The sequence below is a fragment of the Anomaloglossus baeobatrachus genome, chromosome 12 (genome assembly GCF_048569485.1).
Source record: "Anomaloglossus baeobatrachus isolate aAnoBae1 chromosome 12, aAnoBae1.hap1, whole genome shotgun sequence".
NCBI classification, from domain to species: Eukaryota; Metazoa; Chordata; class Amphibia; order Anura; family Aromobatidae; genus Anomaloglossus; species Anomaloglossus baeobatrachus.
The window spans coordinates 40,274,109-40,293,468 of NC_134364.1; the positions used below are offsets into that span (position 1 = coordinate 40,274,109).

At 46.9% G+C, this 19,360-nt stretch overlaps 1 protein-coding gene across 7 annotated transcripts in view; it reads right to left on the bottom strand.

Annotated features, from left to right (window-relative positions):
* Positions 1 to 7,749, bottom strand: part of DPF3 (double PHD fingers 3) — a 235,017-nt gene extending 227,268 nt beyond the window's left edge. For all 7 annotated transcript variants that reach the window (XM_075330130.1, XM_075330128.1, XM_075330127.1 and 4 more), the window contains exon 1: positions 7,688 to 7,749. In XM_075330130.1, coding sequence (XP_075186245.1) covers positions 7,688 to 7,719 — 32 coding nt within the window. In that variant the 5' untranslated portion in view covers positions 7,720 to 7,749. The remainder of the gene's footprint in view (positions 1 to 7,687) is intronic.
* Between the last annotated feature and the right edge of the window lie 11,611 nt (positions 7,750 to 19,360).

Genomic DNA, 19,360 nt, shown 5'->3' on the forward strand with positions numbered 1-19,360 from the left:
CAAAAGCAACTGAAAAAAAGCTTGCTGTGCATATGTTCAGGCTGTTGAATGTCTTCCAACCGCTTCAGGTTTCAAAAGACACCAAGTGGCAAAAAAAAGCGAAAGGACCATTCTCCTGGCGTCTTCTGCTCGGATGATGTTCTATAGTTTACAATACAAAAAGGTGTGCACATCCATCTTGGACTCCTTTATCTTCAGCATCCGTCAAAAACTATGGGGATAACTTTGTATCGATAGCTCGATTCCTTTATCCTGGACTGCTAACTAGTTGTGGACTTTGTTTATAAAGGGTGCTTTACACGTTGCGACATCGCTACCGATATATCGTCGGGTCACGTCGTTAGTGACGCACATCCGGCGCCGGTAGCGACATTGCAGCGCGGGACACCAAGGTGCAACGATCAACGATCACAAAATCGTTCAAAAATGGTGACCGTTGACACGTCGCTCCTTTCCTTAATATCGCTGCTGCCACAGGTACGATGTTGTTCGTCAGTCCTGCGGCATGGTGATCTCCTTCTTAGCACACCCACTTTTTCTCTTATTTTTTTTATCGTTCCTGCGGCATCACACATCGCTATGTGTGACACCGCAGGAACGACGAACATCTCCTTACCTGCATCCACCGGCACGCACGGACGGAGGCGGGTGCTATCGCGCTCGACATCGCTAGCAATCGTTAGCGATGTCGCAGCGTGTAAAGCACCCTTTAAGGCCATGTGCCCACGGGCGCTCGTACCTGCGGATATATTCGCAGGTACGGCCGCATGTTTCCCGCAGCTGCCCGCCGGCATCCGCAGCTATTTTTAGCTGCGAGTTTCCAGTGGAATAGCTGCGGGAAACATGCGGAGTTTCACGCGATTTACCTGCGGACGTCCCGGCCTCTATCTCCATAGCGGAGGGCCGGGATCTCCGCAAGTAAATCCGCATGAATAATTGACATGCAGTTAGGTGCGGCTGAGGGATCTCCGCAGGAGATTCCGCAGCGTGGACACAGACACTCCCCATGTCCCATAGGATAACATGGGGAGTGCCTGTACATGCTAGAACCTGCGGATTTATCTGGAAAATCCAGAAAAATCTGCAGGTTTTCCGCGGCAAACTCCGCAGCAAAAAGCTCCCGTGGGCACATAGCCTAAGGGTGGAAGTCACAGAAATCGAACCCACATCTAGTAGATTATGGCACATGTAGTACTGGCGATCTATATCTCGGATCACAATAACCTTTCAGAATATATGTGGCCCTTGGGGTATTGCAATCACAAAATTTGGAACTTGGACCAAAAAAGGTGATGCATCTTTGCAATATAAGTCAATGGAAAGGGTCAAAAGAGGCCTAGCATCTTTACTTCAGAAATCCAAAGAGGTTTCTTCATTGTTGAATGAGAAAAAGAAAAAAAAAAAAAGACTGGAAAATGCAAACAAAAAGACAACCCAAAACAAGGAAAAATGCTTGAGAAAAAAAAACAAAAACAAAAACGCATGCAGTCAAAAGCTCAACCAAAAGATACAAAATAAGGTTCTTCAGGGCAAAAAATTGCCAACATTTCATTAGGAATCTTCCTCTTGCAAAGCTGGCCATGTTCGCCCGAGTTCAAAAGATGATATTGTTATTAAAAGAAGCATATAAGCCAAAAAATTATAATTCAAATCATTCACTTGCCGTGGCCGTACTCCATATAGAATTTAAAATATAAAATCAGGATTGCAATGCAACATCAAGTTTTTCCTAAGGGGCCGAAACGTTTTAAGTGACCGTAAGGCTGAGACCGCACTTTGCGTTCCCACCTGCGTTTCAGGTGCTTTTTAGGTCCGTTTGAGAAGCACCTTTTTCATGCCAAAATGCATGCGTTTTGATTTTCCAGCAAAGTTAATGGAAAATGGTGATTTTCAGACCCCACTTCGCATTTCTAAACGCTGCGTTTAATTTGCATATTTTGTGGCAAAAACCATGCGTTCAAAGAAGCAGCATGTCAATTGTTTTTGCCATTTTAGGTGCGTTTTGCTAACATTGAAGTCAATGAGAAATGACAAAAACCAAGAAACGTCAAATTCCTACGTTTTACCTGCTTTTTTAGTGCAGAAAACATGCGTTTTTGACTACCAAAATGCATGCTTTTTGTACTTCAAAATAATGATTTGTTATGTCCCTTTACACACACACAAAAAACAACAATTAAATTTGAGAAAAATATGCATTTATTGCTATATTAGCGATAAAATGTATATTACCGCTATAATTTTATGAATTTTCATTTTTTTCCCATTAATATTGATTTTTTCCTTTTTTTCTATTTTTTCATTCTTTTTGACTGTTTAAACTTTATTAAGCAGTGCCTTGATGTTCAAAACGCATCTATCAAAACGCAGGTGAAAACGCATGTAAAAAGCGCTGAAAACGCATCTAAAAACGCAGTAAATACGCATGCGTTTTCAGCGCTAAAGTTCAGAAAAAGGCAACTTTGGTCAAATCAATTACGCCAAAAAGGTGCGTTTTAAACTGCAAGTAGGTGAACGCAAAGTGCGGTCTCAGCCTAAGACCATCTAACATGATTGAAACTCTTGCGACAGCTGTAAGTTTGCCTGTCACTGTCCTCCACATAGGCAACAACTGAACCATTCTTTGCAAAAGCAAGAATAAAATTCAGTACAGCTTGAATCCTATACCAAACAGAACATTAACAACATATAGTGTATGACAGAAGCCTACTCAACATGGTCCATACAGAAATGTATCTGCCCATTTCCGCTTTGTAAAGTCAAAAATCTTGAAAATGGTGAAGTGATAAACATAGAAAATTGCTGAGCTTATCATCGCGCAATGACAAAGGGAGCTGTCTGGATGGAAGATAAATAAAATAAGCAGCACTGTTGTCTATGTGTCTGGAATTGTTCTTCAGCCTTCTTAAAGGGGTCATTTATAGTGATGACGAGTGATAATCAGATCAAACTGATATGCCGCAATTTTTTCCTTAGACAAACGCTGTCGAAGTAAAAAAATAAATAAATAATAAATCGGACATATGCACTCATATATATCCTCATATTTTGTCAGATCACATTCGTACTGCAAATTTGCTCAGCTGCACATTCCCTACAGTGGATCTTCACCAGTTTTAACATATTTAACGGGACATGTAATAGAATAGGAGCTGCAGAGCTGAATAAAATGTAGTTTTATTTTCTCACCTGCTTTCCGGAGATATTAGCATGTAAAGTTTAGATTATCATTTAGGATATGTCCAAGGGGGTGTGTACGCAGGGTTGGCCAATCATAACCAGGAGGGGGTGGGGAACCACGCCTTGCTCTCAGCCCTGAACTCCGCAGCTACTGTGTAGTTATAGAGAAAAACTAAATGTGATTACAAACACTTCTAGATCTTCTCTCCTGGCAGTCAGTAAATTGAAAGGGATGTATAAGGCTACTTTCACACATCCGGCTTGAGCCCTGCGGCTCAATCCGGCTGTGCAAGCTATGCAACGGATGCGGTGAAAACACCGCATCCTTTGCACAAGTTTTTCCCATGCGGCCCGCCCGGTTTTTGCCGCTTGCGGCATGCTACTGAGCATGCGCAGTGGCAAAAACCGCATGCGGCGGCCGGATGCGGTATTTGCCGCATCGCGCCGCATCCGGCCGCCATAGGCATGCATTGAGAGATGCGCCGCATCGGCCGAATGCGGCGCGATGCGGTTTTTTTTGCCGCACGAAAAAACGTGCCAGGCAACGTTCCATCCGGCCGCCGCATCGGCTAAATCTGCCGCATGCGGCAAAAAACGGATGGAACGCAAGGCCATGCGGCACAATGCGGCACTAATTAAAGTCTATGCAGGAAAATCGCAACCGGCAGCAAAAAAAACCGGTTGCGATTTTCCTGCAAAGTGCCGGATTGTGCCGCAGAAGAAAAACCGGAGGTGTGAAAGTAGCCTAAGTGGAAGAAATACAGTCGTTACTGAATTAAGGTCTATCAGTAGGGATGTAAAAAATTCAAGGTGACCATGTAATTACTCAAAACATGAAAGAGAATCCTGCAGTTGGTGGGTCATGAGTAGTGATGAGCGAGCATGCCTCGGCTCCGCTTGTTACGCGTTCACGCATCGGGATTCTTGGGTATTAGCGAAGCTCAGCAGTCTCTGAATGGCTATCACTGGGGTTAAAGCAACATTTTTGGATGTAGTGTGTCAAAAGGGAAAAACAAATAAATAACTAAAAACGCACTCCATCCCCCCGGAAATGCTCCTCTTTATGGCTGGCTGTATGTGGGCGGAGAGCCCAATCATTGACTTCCATTATACACGTTACTCAATATGAGTGCTTTCAGAGTGTCTGACCTGCAGGACTCAAGCACTGAGCACCCGAGCATTTTCGTGCTTGCCCATCTCTTGTCCTGACATGTCATCCCTCCATCTCTGGACAGATGGAGGGATGACATGTCATTGCTTCCTCCCCATCCCTTTTGCATCAGAAGGATAATATAAATATTTGTCTTGTTTTCTTAAGTTGCTGAGATTGTGAACATCTAACTAGGGGAGCCATAGAAGTGTGCGCTCAGCCATCCCCTGATAGACCCCCACATAAGCTATTTCAGCTGCCTCAGTGGTGCATATATATCCATGTTTAGCATGCTGGACAAATAGCAAAACACCACAATATTTAGTACCATGCAACCTCAAAGCTATGTTCTTGAGAGTAGTGAAATAACTAAGCAAGGAGATATGTTCAAGTTCTATGTTGGAAAGGGCTATAGCCTGCTAAAGAGACTCTCCACTGCCAAAATGAAACATTTCCCATTCATACTCACCATTAGGCTATGTGCGCACGTTGCGTACTAGCCCTGCAGAAATTTCTGCAGCGATCTGAAGAGCACATGTGCGCTTTAGATCGCTGCAGAAATGTCCGTAGTGAGCGCCGATTCCATGCGCTCTGCCTGCAGCTCCTGCCATAGACGGAGCAGGAGCTGCCGGCAAAGCGCAGGAAAGAAGTGACATGTCACTTCTTTTTGCGCAGCGCTTCGGCAGTAGCCGAAGCGCTGCGCTCTGAGACGCCACGTGCGCACGGCCCCTGCACAATCTCCATAGACTGTGCAGGGGACGCAGGACGCATGCAGTTACGCTGCGCTGCAAAGCGCAGCGTAACTGCATGAATTTACGCAACGTGCGCACATAGCCTAATAGTTGTTCTCTGTGTCTTACTCTGAGATTTCAGTCCTGTCCTGTTCTCTTCTCAATAATGGCAACCACAGAGGCATGGGAGTCCTGTGGAAAGTCTGAACCATGCCTCCCTGCTGTATGATAAGCACAGCACTGTCATCAACACTAATGCATCTCACACCAATGGAAAGGTGCAATTCTGACTTTCCACAGCACTCCAGACCGCGGTAGTCATTTCGGATTATAGGCGAACGAGAGGGAGACAACGGCAGATATGGCGACTGTATATGGGAAATGCATAGTTATATTTAGGTTTGGTAGGTGCAGGGTCATCAAAGGAGGACACAGATAAGTAGCAATGGTCAGGAAAACAACAACCATTTATATAGGTCACCTGCTGTACTTAACAGGTAGCATTAGATATAGGTTAAGTGAAAATCTTCTCTTGCTTTGAACAGTACAGATGTTTCACAAATTACAAATCATACTAACAGTTTAAAAGGACAATCATGTATTTAAAAAAAAAACAAAATACAAACGCAAATTAAATAATATGATAGTTTAGAAAATGTTTCTAATAAGTGACTTGAATATAATATGCTTGTATTATTGTTACACAACTTGAATAAGAATTAAGTATATTGGCTCATTACCATGCTGGTCATAGTTTTAATAGTTAATACAGAGTGTACAAACTAGTACTGCCCTATTATCAAACCATTTCTGTAAGGCTACTTTCACACATCAGTTTTTTTCCCATCAGGCACAATCCGGAAAAAACGGATAAAACGGATCCAGCGCCGGATCAGTTTTATCCCTATTGATTTGTATTAGCGCCGGATTGTGCCTGATGACCTTGCGTTGCATCTGGCTTCTGCCGGATCCGTCGTCAATAACTGGCACAATAAAGCTATGTGCGCCAAGTTGAGTATTTGATGCAGGGATTTTCTGCATCAAATCTGCACCTTCTGGCAGAAAAGCGCTCGAAAAATGCATGCATTTTTTTGCCATGCATTTTTCTCAATGAAGTCAATGGGTGGTAGCGCTAAAAAACGCAGGCAACAAAACACATGAACAATTGACATGCTGCAGATATTTTCTGCATTAAGGGTATGTGCGCACGTTGCTTTTTACCTGCTTTTTACCTGCTTTTTTGCTGCTTTTTCTTCTGCGCCGTTTAATGCCAAAATGGATGTGTTCTTCTATTCAAGCAAAGTCTATGGGAATTTGGGTTTCTTGTTCACACTATGTTGTTCAAAATGCTGCCTTTTTGAGGCAGAACTTTGGTCAAAAACTCAGCTTTTCAAAGAAGCAGCATGTCAATTGTTTTTGCCATTTGGGTTTTGCACTGCAAAGCTGAGTTTTTGACCAAAGTTCTGCCTCAAAAAGGCAGCATTTTGAACAACATAGTGTGAACAAGAAACCCAAATTCCCATAGACTTTGCTTGAATAGAAGAACACATCCATTTTGGCATTAAACAGCGCAGAAGAAAAAGCAGCAAAAAAGCAGGTAAAAAGCAGGTAAAAAGCAACGTGCGCACATACCCTAAAACTGCAAGTAAAAAATATGCAACTAGCGCACAGCACTTCAGAATTCTCATTGACTTTGCTGGCATAAAGATTGGCATGCAGATTAGTGACACATCTGCATCAAAAACGCAATGTGCGCACAGCCTAAACCTGCCCAAACAGGGGTGGACATATAATTTTGTGTAACCGATGCAGCCACATAGATCTCCAAGGGGTAGGGGGGCCACAACACGCTCCAAAGTAGGTGAAATTGTGCATTACAATGAGCTATTGGACAGCACAAGGACCCTCATCTGTCTATGTCTGCCAGTGTGCCCAAAGACATGACATGGAAAGCAGATGGACCGCAAACATTCCGCTAACAGCACCTTTGTACATGACTGAGCACTGACAGAAATTGTCACGCAAATATAAGACCAAAACACATTGTTAGGGGGGGGGGGATGTAACCAATAAAAAGCCAACAAACTAAATAAAAAAAAAAACCGAACTATTGGATCCATATATTTGGTTATAAATGATATATACGTAAAAGTAAGCTCTGTGGATCAGCTTTCATCCAGAAGGGGCGAGTGGTCTCAGCTGGTGACAGTGTGCAGCTCTATTTACATAACTCCATCCTTGGAGACATCTACATATCAGTCAATGAAGTGGGTGGTGGATGATAACAGACGACGTGACAGCCCCCATTTGTCAACAGCCCCAGCTCATTGCCCAAGTTTTGAAACTGAGTGCGAGCTGTTGGCAAGCCTCCCCGTGGCTGATCCGTGGGGTGCAGCCGCCCATGCCATGCACGCTGCTGCCAGCTCGAGCTGCAGAAAAGGTTTCCTAAAAAACCTTGTTGCGAGTCGGCGATGTGGAGGAAGGCAGCGCTGTGCTGTGCTGTGCTGTGCGGGGCGGGGCGGAGGCGGCAGCAGTCTGCACTCGCCTCTATCTGCGCACACCTCCAACTGAGAAAGGCGCCTTTTTTTCATATGGAAACACGCGGATTGTGCACATTTCTACTCACGGTTTCAGGGGGTTGTGAATGACAGTCGCCATCTTGCTACAATGTAACAGAATATTGTCTGTCTCGGAGTTCTGAACGTTCGATAAGGGAGGGGGGTGAAGAGACGGACCAATCAGAGCAGGCTGTACCGGCGTCGCAGCCAATGGCCTTGGAGGGGGCGTGTCATGGAAGGGGTGTTCTGCTAGGTATTAGAGAGCTGTCAAAGCACCAGAGGTCACTCCCTTGGGTGGCCGGACAGGGAGCAGGAGGGAGGAGGGGGCGCAGCGGTGGACTGGAGGAACAATCCGTGCCCGGAGTCGGAGGGGTTAACACTGAGTGGGCACTTTCCAGGAGGTGGGCGCTCATTACGGCAGCCGCTGTCGGCTTGCATTGCACTTGCTGCTCGTAATGCAGCCTGGACTCCAGCCATCTCCTCCAACAACACGGGCTGCAAGTGTCTGACATTTATCTCACTGCCCGTAGCTTTATCTCGCCGGAACCCTCCCCCCACCTCTCTCCAGTTTCTTCCGATGGGCTCTGGCGATGATATATGACCCCCTCCTTCACCCCTCCGCACACTCCTCCTCCTCCCACCTCTGGCCCCTGGATTTCTCAGTGTCAGCTAATATCCTGCAGTCGGTGCTCCGGCATCAGATGCTCTGAGGTCACTGAGATGTGACTGCAATGTATGTGGACCCCCGGGGCTCCCACAGTACAGGGCTGCGGACAGGTGACAGGGGCCACCAGATACAGCTGTGCGTGTACAGCCGGCAGCGGGCAGAATTACAGGAAGGGCACTGTGATAGAATGATGATGGCAAGAAAGTGGTAAACACTGCCGGAGTGGAAGGAAGTACGAATGGGACTGGTGCGAATAATGGAGATCAGGGAAGTCTTAACATTGTAGTTTTAGTTCCATCCATTACTTTATTATTAAGGGGGTGGGGGTCTGACCTCTGGGAAACCCCACCACAATGAGAAGGCTGCAGTATTCACCATGTCATCTGCACCCTATTCAACTGGGGCCAACCGGGCAAGGAAAGCCTGGAGAGCGCAGCCCTGACTACAGCATTTCCAAGGGATTTTTACTAAAGCGGCTTTAAACAACACTTTTTAGATGAACATACCATCTTCATGCCTGTATTACAGTGTTAAATGGAAGCGGTCACGTGATGAAGCGCTGTTAACATGTACATATGGTGTTAATCTGCAGTTTAATAGCATTTTCAACCTGCCTGGCGCCCGTACTTAAGGCCCCGTTACACGCAACGACGTATCTAACGATATATCTCCGGGGTCACGGATTCCGTGACGCACATCCAGCATCATTAGCGACGTCGTTGAGTGTGACACGCACAAACGACCGTTAATGATGGAAAATACTCACCAAATCGTCCATCGTTGACACATTGTTCATTTTCAAAAAATCGTTGATTGTTGAGGACACAGGTTGTTGGTCGTTCCTGAGGCAGCACACATCGCTACGTGTGACACCCCGGGAACGTCGAACTACAGCTTACCTGCGGCCGCCGGCAATGAGGAAGGAAGGACGTGGGCGGGATGTTACAGCCGCTCATCTCTGCCCCTCTGCTTCTATTGGGCGGCCGCTTAGTGACGCCGCACGAACCGCTCACTTAGAAAGGAGGTGGTTCGCCGGCCACAGCGACGTCGCTAGGCAGGTAAGTCCGTGTGATGGCTCCTAACAATATTGTGCGCCACAGGCAGCATTTTGCCCGTGACGCACAAACGACGGGGGTACACTCGCTAGCGATATCGCTGTATGTGATGGGGCCTTTAGAGTCCTGGCTGCCAGAAGGATGAGAGCTTTATTCCTCCTGGCAGAGTGTTCGGATTTCTGTCATGAGGGCGGCGCCGGTGCGGGTTCAGTCACTGCTCTGTATAAAGAGAGTGGCGGCTGTAACCGCCCTCAGCACTGACTGACAGCCAGGTCTAATGCTGAGCAGCTGTCAGTCAGTGCAGGGGGTGGTTCCAGACACCACTCTCCATAGACAGAGCGTGACTGAATCTGTGCTGGTGCCACCACTATGACTGGAAGCCAAACGCTGCCAGGAGGATTAGGGCTGTTTTGTTCCCAGCAGCAGGGTTCAAAGTGCCAGTTTCAGTAGGTTCAAAACACTATTAACCTGCAGATTAACCCAATAAAGGTAAATAGGATTTTTTCAGATAACAGGTTCCTTTTTGCTGGGGTAACACAAGCATATAAATTGGAAGAGTTCAATGCAAAAAAAAAATAAAAAATTGCATTCTGACCAATACTATTCAATGAGGCTGCATGTGAAACATCGGACTACAATGATGACATTGAGTGCAGTGCGATATACGCAGAGACAGGCAGCGGAGAAGATGGAGAGATTAATCTCTTCTCCTCTCCTGTGATCTGATTCTCGCATGCGAGAGAAACTCAGATCATAGTGAATGGCACTCGCTAGCAAATACCTCCAATTAGAAATGTAGTGTAGTTCTCCTGATTAGCCATGTCTGTTATCTCGTGCAGGGCATTGCAGCTTAGTTATCTAAGGTTACAACCATGAGCACCCAACACATCATCACTATATGAGTGGACATTGCCATGGATACCTAAGCTGCAATGCCGTGCACATGAGGTAAGAGACATGGCCAATCAGGATAACTATACTACATCTCTAATTATTACATCTACTACATATTGGGATAGGAACTTGGAGATGGGAATAATCCTTTAAAGGGAATCTGTCACCAAATTTTTGCAACCTAATCTGAGAGCAGCATAACATAGGGGCAGAGATCCTGATTCCAGTGATGTGTCACTTATTGGGCTGCTTGCTACAGTGTTGATTTAACTTTTCTTTTTTTTTTGCAGATCTACTAGTTCTCAGAATGTAGAGCCCTATATGACCCCGCCCACATCACTGATTGGCAATTAGTGTACACGAAAAGATACCAATCAGTGCTGGAGATGTGACCGGACTGCATGACAGTGAGCCAAGAAGTCCTCTAGTGATCATCTCCTGATGATAAAACAATGATTTTATATAAACTACAGTAAGCAGTCCAGTAAGTGACATCGCAGGAATGGCGTTCTCTGTCTCTACATTATGCGGCTCTCAGATTAAGTGGCAAAAACCTGGAGACAAATTCCCTTTAACTGGTGATTATAGATCATAAAAAATATATATATATATCACATGAAAGAAAAAGTGTTGCCGATTCTGTTGTCTTATCACAGTAATGAACTTTGAACCACACACTCCAGAGCCAAAAGATATCATACATGCACATATCTGCATATTTGTAGTTCTACTGGAATGCAGTCACATCCAACTCAAGATGTTTGTGCCATTGTAAATATACCCAAAACAAAGTCTAATACAAAAGTAAAACTGTAATAAGATAGTAAATTGTACCATCTCATGAGCTTTTTATGAACTCTTATTTTGATTAGTAGGTCAGCAAAGTGTAATGTGGTCTTTTTCTTCCAATATAAGGCCCCCTTCACACGTCAGTGATTCTGGTACGTTTGTGGTTTTTTTTAAACGTACCAGAATCACTGACATACGCAGACCCATTATAATGAATGGGTCTGCTCACACGTCAGTGATTTTTCACTGCACGTGTCTCCGTGCGGCGTACCCGCGTGTGCGTAATTGCCGCACGGAGACATGTCCATTTTTTTCTGGCATCACTGATGTCCCACGGACCACGCAGTGGTGTGGTCCGTGAAACACGTGCCAGAAAAAAACGTGCATTTAAAATAATAAACATTTTAACTCACCCGGCTTCAGCGACGCTCTGTGCAGCCCATCCTCCCTGCTGCTTCTAAGCCGGCTGATTACTGTCGCGCATCTTAATGATGCACGACACAGCCGACCCGGAAGCAGCTGCTGCAGGGGTCAGCGCCGGCCGGATGCTGCACCGCGGGAGGATTCAGCACCACGGAGAGCGGGAGCGGGCACAGGTGAGTTGATTTCTAAGTGCAATCACGGGCCACGGAGAACGGAGCCTGGATTGCACTTAGACAACCCACGTGTGCCGTGATTCACGGCACACGCAGGGACATGTGCATGTTTTACACGCCAGTGAAAAACGTCTGTGTTTTTCACTGACGTGTGAAACGGGCCTAAGGTGTAAGGTTTTTATTCGCCATTGTTTTTGGCACATAAAAGCTAGCAATTATTTGCAGTAAAATTATTAGGGACATACAGGAAAAAAGAAGTATTCCATTGTGCACCATCTTCCATGAGTAAGCATTAAAAGTGATTCTATTTATAAAAGAGCAGCTTGATAATTCAGCGGGTGCTATATGGCACCTCCTTGCCTGATTCACTAAGGCATCACACAGTTGAAAGGAGCCGGAGCCATTACCATATGGCATCTTACAGCTAGTCAGTTCGGGAAGGCATATGACGTTCGCTTTGGGTACAGTTCATATAAAATATTGGCACGCCTGAATCATCATAGAAGGAGCATCCTGAGCTAGCCATACACATTATTAGATTCATGTTGGGAATACACAGATCTCATGTGTATGATAGCCTCCTACCTGTTCCAGAGATTTGAGAAGTTGCATGTTAACATGTCTGTTACACTATCTGACATTAAATCAGAATAAATATTTCCTATTTTAGGTCAATTAGGGACCAAAATTATTTCTATTTGCCAATTGCCACAATAATGAGAGAAAATGTTTTAAGGCATTTTTATTACTTTCTACAAAGTCAAAAGTTTATATACATTTCATTAATATTTGGCACCATTGCCCTTACACTGTATGACTTGGGTCAGATGTTTTGGATCTCCTTCCACAGCTTCTCACAATAGTTGGTAGGAATTCGGGCCCATTCCTCCTGACAGAACTGGTGTAGCTGAGCCATGTTGGTAGGTCGCCTCGCTCGCACCGGCCTTTTCAGCTTTGCCCATACATTTTTAATTAGATTGAGATCAGGGCTTTGTGATGGCCACTCCAAAACATTGACTTTGTTATCCTGAAGCCACTTTGTAACCAGTTTGGCAGTATGCTTTGGGTCATTGTCCATTTGGAAGACCCATTTCCGCCCAAGCTTTATGTTCCTGGCGCATGTCTTGAGATATTGCTTCAGTATTGCCACATAATCTTCTTTCCTTATGATGCCATCTATTTTGTGAAGTGCACCAGCCCCTCCTGCAGCAAAACAACCCCACAACATGATGCTGCCACCCGAGTGTTTCACAGTTGGGATGGTGTTCTTAGGCTTCAAAGCTTCTCCCTTTTTCCTCCACACATAACAATGGTCATTATGGCCAGTTTAATTTTCGTTTCGTCAGTCCACAGGACATGTCTCCAAAACTTAAGGTCCTTGTTCCTGTGAGCATTTGCAAACATCAATCTGGCTTTTTATGTTTATTTTGGAGTAATGGCTTCTCCTGGCAGAGTGGCCTTTCAGCCCATGTTGATACAGTACTCGTTTCAGTGTGGATAATGACACAATCTTACCTGCTTCCGCCAGCATCTTCACAAGGTCTTTTGCTTTTGTTCTTGGGTTGATGTGCACATGTCTGATCAAAGCATGTTTATCTCTGGTGCACAGAATCTGTCTCCTTCCTGAGTGGTATGATGGCTGGACATTCCCATATTGTTTGTACTTGCGTATAATTGTTTGTACAGATGAATGAGGCACCTTCAGGTATCTGGAAATAGCACCCAAGGATGAACCAGACTTGTACAAGTCTACAATTCTCTTCCCGAGATCTTGGCTAATTTCTTTTGACTTTCCCATGATGCTACACAAAGAAGCAGTGTGTTTCAGGTGTGCATTAAAATACATCCCCAGGTGCGTCTCTAATTAACTCAGCTGTTGCCAATAAGCATATCAGAAGCTTCCAAAGACATGACATCATAATTTGGGCTGTCCCATATTGTTTATAGGTATAGTATAAATTTTTGACCTTGCAGAAAGTAATAAAAATGCCTTAAACATTCTCATTCTCTCTCTCTCTCTCATTATTCTGGCATTTCGCAAGTATAAATAATTTTGGTTCCTAATTGACCTAAAACGGGAAAGGTTTATTCCTATTTTCATGTCAGATTGTGAGAAAAACCTGCAGATGTGTCTTTTTAGATAGTATATGTAAACTTCTGGTTTCAACCGTATATCTTTATCTGGTCAGAATATCGTTTTTGCTGCGTTTTTTTTTGTGAAGTCAATGGCTGGAAGGGCTAAAAAATGCAGGACAAAAACACACAAAGAATTGACATGCTGCAGTTTTTTGTCACACAAAAAATGCAGGCAAAAAAAGCAACGTGTGCACAGCAAATCTGATTTGTCATAGACTTTACTGGAGAAGGAAAGACATGCAGTTTTCAGCCACAAACTGCACAAAAAAACGGGGCAAAAATGCGGCAAAAAAGACAGCATACGCATGGGGCCTTACAATATTTCTCTGCATTGGCCGACACTCTCAAAAAAGGGCCTCTGTGCAAGAACAATATATGGGCCCTTTGAAGTCCAAAAGTTCATCATAATGTACAATTCCACCTGCTTTGGACCTCTTGGGCCCACCAATGATATGTCCGCCCCTGTTTCTCTGTATATACCTAAACGGCTTGACCATTATCTTTCTAAGGATTACCTAACCATCAGATAGGGGAGTGATACCTAGCACCTCCACCGATCAGCTGTTATAACCTCCAGGGGTGGCCAGAAGAAAACAGTGTATGGAGTGGAACAGTCAACGCCGCACAATGTTCAGTAGCATCTGCCAGGTTCAGCAGATCAGTTCCTTTTGAACAGATTTGGAGCCGATGTGCAGTACCTAGCAGCAGTAGACTATATTTCCAGACGTTGCTGGAGGTGGTAACAGTTAATCCGTGGGGTTGTTGTGTGACGCCCTGGGCAAGCCAGGAGTCACAGGTCATAACACCACCACACCCTACACCCCAGTTAGGAACATCAAGGCTACCAAAATCCTTGTTGCCTTCCTCCAGGGGCTGATGTTCACAACAGGGGGTGGGCCAGGTGGTTGGCTCCGCCCACCGAGGAGTTCACAGCCCTGGAGGCGGGAGGAACCAGGCAGTTCAAGTTAGGGGAGTAAAGTAGAAGGAAGTAGTAGTGGAGCTAACGAGAAAAGCTGAAGTGACAGAAAAGTGACAGTAGTAAAGCCTGAAGTTGGTCCGGGTGTGTGCCCCGGACAGTGCCAGCAAGGTCAGCAGACGGCGGTGATAGTCCACAGGGGTGACTGCTCGGAGGTTGCTGGAAGGACCGCGGACGGGTAGTGGCCCGGCAGTCTGGAGCAGTATACGAAGAACAGTCAGCACCAGGGCAGGGGCCTTTCGGATCCCGGCAAGGCTAGGAGTCGCCATAATTTGCCAAATCCGTCAGTGAAGGGGACGTCTGTCGCCAAACAACCAAGTCCCGATTGAAGGCAACAGTCCGACCGTTACGAAGAGACACCGCCACCGCCAGGGCACCAGTTTCTCAGGGCCAGCGCCTGCTGGCAAAGTAGGGCTCCTCCGGCCCATATCCAAGCCGGGGAGCGGGTTACCGGTGGGAACCCATCGCAACCATCATCAACTTAGGTGCAGGACAGAGGGACTGTCACCGTCACCTACTGGGGAAAGCAAGTGCAGCCGTCCGTGGGAACCGTCTTTCCAGCCGTGTGTTTTACCGAAAACTGTGTCAACGTCTCAGGCTGAGTGAGTACCACAGTGCCGCAAGGCACAGCGCTGCCCCCCGCGTCCCTGCACCCCACCAAGCCCTGCATCACCCACCTAATCACTGGGCCCCGGGATCACCAACCCCTACCCACGGAGGGGCAACACAACAACTGGCTGCTCCATACCATCCTTCCCGGGATCCCCATACAGAGCAGCGGTGGTGTCAGCAAATCACCACAACCATGGGTGGCGTCACGGACAATAACCAATCCCCACACCCAAAAACCCCCTTTCACTCACGGGCGAGGAGCGCCGCTAGAGTCCCCCGGGATCCGGCCCATCGCTCGAGCCACCGAGCAGCAGCAGGCCGCGGCAGCCGGACCCGAGCAGTGGGAGAGCGCGGCGTCCCCTCCTCCGCCCGCGACAGTTGGATATCAGACCCCAGCAATCTAATATTAATTACGAATCCACTGGATAGGTCATCAATGCAAAAGTAGTCGGCAACCTCTTACCCACTGGAGGTATCTTCTGCATAGTTAAGAGGTTGTTCAATATTAGAAAATTAAAAGGAATTATGAAAATATATTACCCTTGTGACACATCATATTTGCTGGCACAAATGGGTGATCATTAGGGGTTATGGGAGCAAAAATGAGCACTCTTGTTATTGTATGGAGCAAAGGGGACAATATTATTATATGAAGGCCCAAATAGGGTATTATTATTGTATGAGAGTACAATGGGGGACAATTATTGTACGGGGGGGAGGGGAATAACTATTGTAGTGAAGAGTACAAAGAGGAACATCATTATTGTATGAGGATACTAAGCAGAACATTATTTAATGGGCCACAAAGCAGGGCATTAAAAACGAGATATGACTTTTGCATGGGGGACACAAAGGGGGCACTATTACTATGTGGAGGTAGAAAGTGTGTGGGTAGTCGTTGTGGGGGGATCACAAAGCTGTTGTATGGCCTTGGTGGATTGGATTATTACTGTGTGTTTGTTTACGTACAAATAAGCAATGAGCCAAAAATGTATGATCTACAGATACAATATTTGGAGAGTATAAAGGACAGGGGAAATTAAAAGCTTGAATCACACTTGAGTGACTGGATGTATCTGTACATAATACACAAATATGGTATACAGAGCACTGTTCGGGTTTCTACCACCGTACGGTCACTGTATAGTGGTAATGTGAAGCCCCACAGGTGTAGTGTCAGTGTCGGTGCATTACCTTCAGGGACTCCACGTTGCTGGATCTCCGTCACTGGTAGGAAATCTTCTTGTTTGATCGTGACGCCACTCTCAGTATTGCGGCCAGTAGGGACCGCCACTGCAGGTTGAGGGTCGCCTGGGGCTGATGGAGTGTGCAGTTAGTTGGAATAGCCTCCTGAGAGTGAGGCAAGCCCCAGGGCCCGGTGTAGGTTTGTAGTACCACAAGTCGCAGAATGACCACACAGGCAGGATGTCTTTCAGGGTTTTTACTCACATTTGATGGCAGGGTGAGTAACCCGGGAGTAGCTGGGATGAACCAGGTGGGAACCAGGTATCCTTCAGGCTGACTTTATGAGGGTGACTACTGACTCGCCTTCCTTAGCCCTTGGTGGTTTGGGGTGACCCCGACTTTGAGTCCCTATGGGGGTCACCCAGGGAAGATGCTGCAGCCTCTCTCTCCCCTTCGTTCGCCGTATGCTTGTTCCCCGGACCAGGCCACTCCAGCTGCTTGCCTCCTGTGACCTATGGGCCCTCACTGTGGTTACGTGGCTGCGGCTTTTGTGGTGTTGTGGTGTGGGCTTTGAGAGCCCCACACCGGCAGGTTTAGCAGAAGAAAGCTGGATCTATCTTCGCTTCGGGATCTGCCGCCCGGTTGGGCCTGGTGCTCTCTAGCAGTCTCCTTACTTCCCACTCCGTTGCACTCCCTAGCTGAAGCTGGCTTTCAGGTAGCACTCCTAGTTGACCGTTCTCCCCCGTCAATAGCCACTGCGCGGGCGCTGTCAGATTGCACAGCTCCAGGGATCTGCTCCTCACTTGAGCTCCCTGGACTCTACACTGAACTGGCTCACTGCTCCTCCTCTCCTGTTCTTGCCTACGCCACCTAGCAACCAGACTCTCTTACCACACCCCTTGAGAGGAGATGGAGGCTCTACCCCCTCCACTATTCCAGTGAAGGTGAAGGCTTGCCCCCTCCTGGGATCCCCAGGGGTCCTCTCATGGGTACATGTGTGAGACCTGGTCACTATGCGCCTGTGTTCCACACCCCAGTCAGCCATCTGGATTACCTGTGTTGTACTGTCCCCAGCATGGGTGCAGTACTCAGTGGTGCCTGACCAGGTCAGGGGCGCCACATTCCCCCTTAGTTATCACCAGCACGTCCTCGGGCTGCAAGACAACATTTTAAAATGCATAAAACATTAAAACATGGTAAAACATTTTAAGATCACCAGTTATCAGACATCACCACCCTCCACCCACAAGTCCGTTAACCCACCCAAAACCCTCTCAGGAGGCAGGTCACCGGTCCTGTTGGTAACCAGGTCTGGGCCATCCGTTTCCCCAGACCTTTCCTCCAATCTTCCTCTCCCGTTGGCCGCGACTTCAGCCACTTCTGGCAGGATGTAGAGGCGGCTTTCATGGGCTGGTGGTTTCAGGGTATACCTGGCCTGGTGGATCCGCGCCTTCAGCCTCTTCTGGCAGGATGCAGAGGCGGCCTCCACAGTTGGTGCTGACCAGGTACCCTCTTTGTGGTGGTGAGCCAAGGCCCCATAAACAGGCGTGCTCTCTGGTCGCAGGTGAGCCAAGGCCCTTTTCTACGGACGGGCCCCCCTGGTTGCAGACGAGCCAAGCCCCTAAACAGGCTGGCCCTGGTGGTGGTGCCACTGGTGTAACTATTTACACTGCGAGAGTTTGTGGCTATAGCAAGTTCATAGCCTTAAAGTTTATTTCTCACAATAGTTTTTGTGGGCGCATTTCTTAAACGTTGCAAACAAAACTTGTCAAACTGGTCAAAACAGTAACTTCTTACTTTCCTTTACTTTACTCCTCTTTTTCACCAGGGCGTGGGCATGTAGGGCACCGGCACCTGTGACTTTCTTGCTCTCCGTCGTCGTCCGTGGTTGTTTCATCTGTAGGATCTTTGTCTGTGGTTGTTTCATCTGTAGGTTCTTTATCTTTCCTTTCTTGGTCTTCGTCTGTTTCTACATCTGGTTCTTTATCTCTGTCTTTTCTGTCTTTTCTTTCTTTTCTTTCTTGTCTTTCTTGTCTTTCTTGTCTTTCTTGTCTTTCTTGTCTTTCTTGTCTTTCTTGTCTTTCTTGTCCTTCTTGTCTTTCTTGTAGCATGGGATGGCTGTAAGGTTTGCTGGGACATAGCGCTACGTCTAAGGCATAGTAGCCCCTTTCTCCTTGATGTAAGGTGAACTGTACTAAGTCCCCAATTTTCAGATTTCTGCCTGAATGTCCTCTGGGCAGGTGGGCTTGAACATCTCTCCGATTTACGAATATGCCCTCTTTTATTCCTTTCACGACAATGAAGCCGTATCCGCTTTTCAGGTTGAAGTCCTCTACAATTCCTCTGTAAAGGGGTCCTCTAGACTGGGCTTCAGACCTTCTTAGGCACCTTTTCTCCTCCAGGTCTCTGATTGTGACCTCCCTCTGCTCTGGAGACTGTGGTGTTGGAGGACGCTTTGATCTGCTGCGCCGTGTCTTGCGGGCTGGGTTCTGCGAGGTGCAGCTTACAAGCTCCCAGGTGAGGCTTTGGGGCAGATCTTCCTCAGCAGAAGGTGTCAGGTCTTCCTCCTCCCAGCGGGAATAGGGCAGCATCTCCGGCTCTGGGTAGGGGTCTGCTGCGGTTGGCGTCGGAGTCAGCTCCTCAGCTTCCTGGCCTCCTCTCCCCCTTAGTTCTTCTTGGCACTCCGTTGATGGCAGTGCTGGGGATGGGCTTTCTTCAGCTGGTCTGGGCGATGGACTCTCTGGCGCGGCTGCAGGGGTTGCCTGAATCTCCTTGGGGGTATGCGGAGGGAGCATGTATCTGTCCACCATCTCCTGTGGGAACTTGGCCTC